General features: G+C 45.3%; 1 protein-coding gene across 2 annotated transcripts in view; it reads right to left on the reverse strand.

Annotated features, from left to right (window-relative positions):
• Positions 1-8742, reverse strand: part of SEC23B (SEC23 homolog B, COPII coat complex component) — a 41122-nt gene that overhangs the window by 13847 nt on the left and 18533 nt on the right. For both annotated transcript variants that reach the window (XM_008710035.2, XM_008710034.2), the window contains exons 12-15: positions 6976-7065; positions 5863-5969; positions 4387-4540; positions 2161-2238 (exon numbers count right to left, since the gene is read on the reverse strand). In XM_008710035.2, coding sequence (XP_008708257.1) covers positions 2161-2238; positions 4387-4540; positions 5863-5969; positions 6976-7065 — 429 coding nt within the window. The remainder of the gene's footprint in view (positions 1-2160; positions 2239-4386; positions 4541-5862; positions 5970-6975; positions 7066-8742) is intronic.

Here is an 8742-nt window from a genome sequence, read left to right on the forward strand (position 1 = left end):
TGTTCTTTACCCTGAGGTCAGAAGGTGCATGGTGGAATTTTAGCTCACTCTAAAGAGGTGCCAATACTTAAAAAAATAGAAATAAAAATAAAATAAAACGAGGCACCTGGGTTGCTCATTCAACTCTTTTTTTTTTTTTTTTTTTTTTAAGATTTTATTTATTTATTTGACAGAGAAAGAGAGCGTGAGCATGCACAGACAGGGGGAGTGGCAGGCCGAGAGAGAGGGAGAAGGTTTTCTGCTGAGCAGGGAGCCTGATGCGGGGCTTGATTCCAGGACCCTGGGATTATGACCTGAGCCAAAGGCAGACACTTCAGCGACTGAACCACCCAGGCACCCCAAGGGTCCAACTCTTGATCTCAGCTCAGGTCTTGATCTCAAGATCATGAGTTCAAGCCCCATGCTGGGCAAAAAGGGTGGCAGAAAGATGAAGATGAGCTGTCTTGAAGTATAAAGCTTCCTGAGAGTCCAAATATTGAATCATTGGTTCCTACATAATAATCGTGGCTCATATTCAATATATCCCGTGTGCAAGGCACAAAGCACTTGAAAGAATGATTTAGTTCTCAAATATACCCGCGGAGCAGGTTCTATTACCGCCCCTAGTTTATGGGTGAGCAAACTGCGGTAGGCAACTTGCCCAAGGCCACTCACACTGAGGGGCAGAATCACTTTATTCCAGGCATCAGGCTTCAGAGGCCCCTGGGCGCTTGACCTCTAACCTAGATGCCTCCACAAAAGGAATCTTACAAACCACCTCATTTCGATGGAGCTCTTCGGTCTCAGCAGATCCTTTGGGCCCAGGATGGGGGGTGGTGGAGGGTGCTCTGGCAGCACTGGTGGTAAGGGTGGCGCGTGGGCACAACCAGAGCAGCTGCAAGTCTATCTGCCTATGTGCTGGCTTCTGAGGGGGTCCTCTCCGAGAAAGGAGTCCCCAACCTTAAAGCTGCAAACCATTTCTCCAGACCCACTCCTTCCTTGTAAAGAGGAAACCAACATCCATGGGGGTTCAGGACCTCCTCCAGGATCAGCAGTGGCAGAGCCAGTGCTGGAACTCCGCTCGGACTCTGGCAGGTCCGGGGCGCCCTCCACACTGGGCAGCCTCGACTGGCCTAGCACAGGCCACGGGGGCCGGCGGCAGGGACCACAGAGCCCTGCTCTGGGCCGGGGGTCAAGTGACGTGACCTCCTAAGGCCCCTTTACAACCCTGAGAGCTCAAGCTACACAAGTTCATGACTGAACTGTGTCCACTTTCCAAACTGAGTAATCAAAAGAATAATACCTACTGGGATATCAGAGTGCTCACAGATTTACTTAAAAATGAAAGTTCGCTGCTCTCTACTTATTCCTCAGTAAGGCATCTCTGAGGGAAGGGAAAAGAGCTGGCTCTGCTTCCGGTTCCGGGAAAGTCGCGAACGTAAAGGGGCCACCTGAGAGTCGTGGGCCCCAGCTGCGGAGCGGGCCACACCGACCAAGTGCTTACCGGGCGCCTGGCCCTGCAGTCGACACTCTCTCCGCCTCAGCTTGCCATCCTCACAACCACGCACGGAGCCCAGCTCCAGCATCCTCATTTACAGATGAGGAGGGACGTCAGGAGAGGTAAATACACAGACCCCTGACAGCGGCTTCATGCTGTGTCCACTCCTCTCCCTCCTTTCACTGTCCCACGGCTCCCAAACGTCCAGATGGTGCACAGTGCGGCTATTTACAGGAGCTGCTTATTACCGCTGACTCCCAGGTACGATCGGCACCGTCACTACACACGTATCATTAAGTATTTCTCATTATCTGAGGCCTCATTTTGTTACGTTCACCTTCACATGTGCTTCACTTTCTTGAGTGGCTGCCGAGGGAGCTGCCTACCCAGAACCTCTACGAATGAAGAGATTTTGCTGCGGCCTTCAGCAATGGCCTGGCCCTGTGTTGCCTCTTCATGGGCGTTGGGGAGCCACTCTCTCCTCTCCACATGTCATCTCTGTCTTCTGTAGGGCCAAGGCACTGTCTCGCACACACAGCATCTGTCCTGAACCGAACAACCTTCATCACCCATAGATGGAGCCTCAAAATCCACCAAGTCTTCACTTTAGCCTGAGAGCAGTGTGTTCTAGTTCTATCACAATTTATTCTTCGATAGTTATTTAAAAGACACCTGTTACTTACCTGAGGATACAGAGAGAAGGAATCTGATAACCTAAAAGAGGTGGGGTCTTCTTTGTTATACTGTCCAAACTTCTGACACTGTTGAAAGAAGAGAGCAAAAAGAAAAAAAGAGAGAAGAGTCAAGTCAGTGTCACCCGGAGAGCTACATTCCAGTCTCCAGTCTGACTGATGGAGGGTCCTGGGCCAGCGCTTCTCGAGCACAGCCGGGAAGACCCGTCACCCAGGGTGCTGCTAACCACAGATTCTGACTCCGCAGATCTGGAGAGATCCTGCATTTCTAACCAGCTCTCAGGCGATGCTGCCGCAGCACTGCTCTGACCAGCCAGTGGCTCGAGGAGCCGTCTCAGGCGCCTCTTCCATAGGAAAAGCCCCTAAGTCTGCGACACTACAGCTCAATTTTCTTCCCTCTTTCAAAGATAAGTTTCTGAACAACATTTTCTCTTCTGCTTTTATTTCCTCTTTGTTTCACACATCTCCGCTGGCCACTGGAGAATTGGACCTTCCACCACTGAAAGAAAGCCCATCTCTGACAGTTACCCTCTCCTACCAAGTCCGATGACCTGGTATTGCTCTCACCTTTCTGGACTCTCCAGCATCACAGGTCAAGTGGCTCCCCAAAGTCTGTGACATTCTCCTCCAGCCGCTAACATAGTACCTTCTTATTTCTCCTCTCCAACGGATCCTTCCCTGTCTTGTCCCACAGCCCTTCATCTCCCTATGTCCTAACTGTGGGCTCCTCAGAGGCTAGTTCTTGCCCCCATGCTCCCATCCTTACTGCTTCGGCTACAAGTAACAGGAGAGCCAGACTGACGTCATCCAAATCCGCCTCCCTGCCCCCACCCCTGTCCAGTGTTGCCTCTGACCTCAGCCCCTGTAGGGACTTCCACCCAGCTACAGGAGAGCTTCCCTCAGATGTACCTTCACAAGTTCATGAGTAAATTCAACTATTTATACTTAAAAATTAAGTTACACCTCCCTCCACCCTTTCCCATCTTCCAGCTCTGTCTTACCTCTCCAGCATCCTTGCAGTCACCCACACTCAAAACTTGAGTCAATGCTGATTTTTTGGTTTTTGATTCCACAGTTTAAGCAAGCTTTATCAATTCTTTCAGCATACGTCGTGACTCCAAACTTGCCCTCCCCTCTGACTGTCCTACCACCACCCTGGTCTCAGCTCTCTTGAGCCTCCAGAATCCTCCACTGGTCTCCCTATCAGTAGCTTTTCACCTTCCAGTTTATCTCATATGGTAATGGTAAATGTAAACACAAGCATCATGCTGATGGCATGCCCCTGCTTAAGGATCACACCTAAGCAGTGACTTAACTTTCAAATCAAGGCATTCCAACAGAATTGTTAAATCACTGTCGTGTACCTGAAGCTAAAATTACATTGTTTGGGGGCGCCTGGGTGGCACAGCGGTTAAGTGTCTGCCTTCGGCTCAGGGCGTGATCCCAGCGTTATGGGATCGAGCCCCACATCAGGCTCCTCCGCTAGGAGCCTGCTTCTTCCTCTCCCACTCCCCCTGCTTGTGTTCCCTCTCTCGCTGGCTGTCTCTCTCTGTCAAATAAATAACAAAATCTTTAAAAAAAAAAAAATAAAAAATAAAATTACATTGTTTGTTAACCACACTTTAATAATAAAAATTAAAATAAATTCATAAATAAAATGAAGCATTCTACAATTAAGCTGCACCTTCACTGCTTCTCCCTACCATACAACCTGTGCTCCCATGGTCTCTCCAGGTGTCCAGCATAAGCTGAAATGCACAGCCATGTCCCACAAGCTTGTTCATGCTTTCCCTGTTTAAATAATTGTGTGGTTTATCTCTCCTGATTAGACTCAGAATAACACATGAAGCATCTCTACACTCACTGGGCCATGGACCCCTATTGCTAAAAAAAAAACCTGGAAGGAAAATAGAGAACCACAGCACCCACAGGGACTCATCTAAATCAACCCTTATGGTACACAGATTTGCATCCTTCTCCAAATGTCCTATGCACGTTGTTTCTTCCCAATGGTAACGTAAGCCCTCGAGGGGGGAAAATGCATGTGTAACACTTCTCTTACGTCTCTCCCAGGATGTCCAGTGTTTGGGATAAGGTAAGCAACGCAAAGTGTTTGTTGACTGACTGTATGAAATGAAAGGTGTATGTGCTAGTGTTCTCTTCTCAGACACAGAACAGAGATTACGACTGAAGTTGGTGCCACAGTTGCCAACTCACCAGTCGGATGAGCTGTCGGTCCAGCCAGCGGAGCACATCGGGCCCCTCCTCCGACTCCGCGCGGAACACTCCCAGCCGAGCCATCAAGACTGCTGCGGCCTCCTGGTCAAATGCTGCCTCTATGTGCCTGAGCTGGCTCTGCGCATCTGCCCAACTGATAATTCCAGAATCAGTGCCACACTTACATTCGGGAGAGACCAGAAAGCCAGCTTTCCATTAAGATGAAGAAACCTAAGTCCTGCTCTTTCATCTAAGGCGACACAGAGTCAAACTGCAACGTCAGTAACGAATCACAGGAGTTTTACACATGTTTTCATTTACCCTCATGTGATCTCTGAAGGCTTTAAGAGCAAAGGAAAAATTACAGAGAACTTCCAGTGTTCTACGACTTACCATGAGAATAGATACCCGAAAAGTACCTAAGTACTTCCAGTTCCTTCCTCTAGGTCAATCTTGCAAAAATCTGTATGTTTACAAATTCACAAAATGACTTTCCGCATCATATCCATGGCAGAAAGAATTAGCACATATATGAAAGTTTTCTAGACAAATAAACACACTATGAACAAAGCTGAAAGACAACAGACAGACCAGGAGTAGATAGGAACAACAAACAATGTATCCAGAATACATACAAAGTCCCTGCAAATCAATGAATAAGAAAAAGAAATAGGTTTTACAAAATGGGCAAAAGCTATCACAGAAGAAATACACATGGCCAATAAACATGAAAAGTGTTCAACCCATTAATAAACAGAAAAATACATATAAAAGTGGCCAACTGCTCTATATCGGCATGTTAATGATTGATAATATTCATCATTAATGAGAAAACAGGACACTCTCTTTACACTATTGGGAAGAATACAAATTAACTTCCTAGAAGAGTAGTTTTGCAGGATACAAAATTCTACTTCTATGAAGTGGCTGGAAAGAAATACTGAGTGTACACAAAGACCTAAACACATGGATGCAGCACTGCTGGAAAGAAGGTAGGACGTGAAATTCCTTTAAGAGAGGAGTGACACATCCCACACAAACCATGCAATGCTGTGTGGCCATTAGAGTGAAGGAGCAGCTGGTATGTAGCAGCTGGTACTCCATGGAAATGGGCCCGTGAAGATAAACACTGGTGCAGTAATAGCATTTCACCTCTGGGGAGAGTGGGTAAGGAGACCCATTCTTTACACACCTATGAGCTATTTGAATCTTTCACAAGGAGGATGTATTTATGGGTTACTTATCTAATAATAATGAAAATTAATATTTAATGAACATATTCCTACTGAAAGAGGATTCTTCTAGGCAAGTGCCTGCAGGCCTAACTAGGTTAGCCAGCAATGCCTCTTCCTCCTACTTCTCTGATCAAATGAGCCAGTCAGGATTGATGAGAACCATTCAACGGAATTACAAAGATAAACTAACAGACATGAAAAACATCAGGGGCTCAACAGAAAGGCAACTGGGACTGCTCACTTTCTGGCAATGGTGGTCACGCGGATGCGTCTCTGGGTGCTGGAGTGTTGGTACTGCGTGACGAACTGGATGGCGCCTCTGCCTCCTTGGGGGACTGGGGCGTTGTGCTGCAGGCAACAGGCCACACACCTGGTTACTGTTACAGGCACGACTCAAACACAGTCACAGAGCCCACTGTACTCTTCCTAAAAGGACTGACACAGTGGTGACAGCACGGTTCTTGACGCATTCTGAATGGTACACTTAAAATCTGGGCATTTCACTGTACATAACTCTTACCTCAAAAAAAAAAAAAGGAACCGTATTCAGATTAATACTAAATTCAAGTTAATGATATGCAGCTAAAGTGTTTAGGGACAAAAAACACTGAGGAGTACAATTTGTTGTAAAATGCATCAAAAATAAGGGACATCTGGGTAGCTCAGTCGATTAAGCATCCGACTCCTATTTCAGCTCACGTCATGATCTCAGGGTCATGAGATCAAGCCCCATGTAGGGCTGTGCTGGGCATAGAGCCTGCTTGTTTTGAAAAACCAAGAATTGCCAGACGCTTCCCCTCCCCCACCCCCCCCTTTTTTTTTTTTTTTTTTTTTTTTTTTGCATGATAAAACATGTTTATTATAGTTTGGGGATAATTTAAAGTACAACCCCTCTTTCTTAAAAGAAAAAGCAACAAAAATAAGATTAATTGATGGATAAAAAGGTATATGGCAAAGCAAAGTAAATACAGTAAAATGTTAACTACAGAATCTGAATGGTAGGTATACAAGTATTTACTGCAAAATTCTTCATTTTTCTGTAAAACAGAATTTTTTAAAATAGAATACTGGGGAAACAACTGACAATCAAATATTCACAAACATTATGATGGCCGGTAAAAGCCATTCCCCTTCTGATGAGCTTATCAGTCCAACAATTTAAGTGATGAAAGCAATATGCTGCCTGCCTCTGACCAAACCCTGAAAGGGAAAAAAATCATGCTGGACTGGTATCAGGCAAACACAAGCCCAAAGTAGCATCAGTCCACAGAGAAAGAAGCCTGAGGCCACCAGGCTGTGATTATCAAAAAACACAACACTGAGACATGAATACTCACGAAGAAATCCGACTCACCTGATTGACTACTTCAAAGTAGATGCCGAGTGTAGATGTGGGGTCCAGGCCACAGATTTTCCACTGACTCGTGCCACCAACACCAAGTTCCTAGGGGTCAGAAGAGGAATTAAAACAAAAACAAAAAAGCCACTCCTGTGGTTAACACGATGACAAGTACTGACTCTGAGAGTGGTAGACTACTTAGAAGATCCCACTCCAAATGAAAATTCACATTTAACTTAAAAAATCACAATGACAAGCCAGAAAAAGATTTAAGATTTATTACAGGACTCTAAAATTAAGCTTTTTTCTTTTTAGATTTATTTATTTAAGAGAGAGAGAGCGCACGAGAGCGAGTGGGGGGGAGGGGCAGAGGGAGAGAGACGATCTCAAACAGACTCCCCACTGAGCACAGATTCCCCTGACGTAGGGCTCAGTCCCACGATCCTAAGATCATGACCTAAGCCGAGATCAAGAGTCAGTTGTTCAACCAACCGAGCCCCCCACCTCAATTTTTAATATAAAGTTTCAAATCAAGGTGTTTGGTGTATGCCATCACAAAATACGCCACTCTGAAGTAAGGATTATTTTAAGCTGAAGGTAATTTAAAAAAAGCAGACAAGAACACTCTCTGCCTCCTCCTACCAAGGGCAGAATCATTCTCAATCACCAAAGACAACTCGAGATGCTTATCAGTCCAGAGACGGTACAAGAAAAATCTACACCACAAACCTGCTAAGACCAACCCTTCTCTTCCATTAGTTCCCCCCATCTATCTGCTTTTCCACAATGTGCCACCCCTAGAAGCTCAAAGTGCCTTTCCTGTGTCTTGTCACTTTTCTACAGATTTACTGGTCTTTTGTTAAGATGTCACATAATCCCAAGTTCTAACCACCCCTTAGAGTTACCCCTGAGTATGTACATGTGACATGTTTATGCACAGTGCGTACGTTAATTTTTTCTCTTGTGAAACCTGTCTTTTGTCAGTCTCATTTGCAGGGCTCTGGACAATTAAATCAAGATGGGTAGAGGAAAAAGAAAATTTTTCCTCTTCCATAAGCACCAATGCCTGAGTGGGCCACAAACCCTCCAGAGCCCCAAAAGTACAGTTTCTCACCAAAGCACAAATTCCTTATGTAAGGATTTACCCCGCCTTTACCAAAGTAAGTATGAAGATAAAATCAGGAAATCACCATTTTATAATCTCCAATGAAACAATGATTCAAGTAAGAATAATCAATGGTTGCTTAAACCATTAGGTGAAAGGCTGTTGGCAAACAAGATACTCATATTTTGCTATGATCTTGTTCAACAGATTTCTTGCTAATGGCAAAAAGGAAACGTGCCCTAATAACAGAAAGACGTGGGGCAGTCCTCACCTTCTCCACACAGTCTAACTCAGCACCACTAACACATGACCAGACAGAAGTGCCTCTTGAAGAAACACACGAGGTCTAAGATCATTCAGGAATTGTGGTGGACAAAAAGGTCCAACCTGAATCTAATCACTGATCTAACTTTTACTTTGCTGGAAACACAAGGATAGTAACCAGCTCACCACCACCACAAGAAAACGATCGGATACACTGAGAGTGTGTGACACTCTATTGCAGAAGACACAGACGCCTGGCACAAGTCACGGTCATCAAACAAAAAAGCAAAAAACCCTGCAGAACAGGAAGACTGTTACAGATTTAAAAAGACTAAGAATATATAATGCTAGATGCAATACTAGTTAGAGAGTGAGAAAAACAGCTACAAAGGGTATTTGGGGAGAAATTAGGG

This window comes from Ursus maritimus, unplaced genomic scaffold (genome assembly GCF_017311325.1).
Source record: "Ursus maritimus isolate PB19 unplaced genomic scaffold, ASM1731132v1 scaffold_22, whole genome shotgun sequence".
Lineage (NCBI taxonomy): Eukaryota > Metazoa > Chordata > Mammalia > Carnivora > Ursidae > Ursus > Ursus maritimus.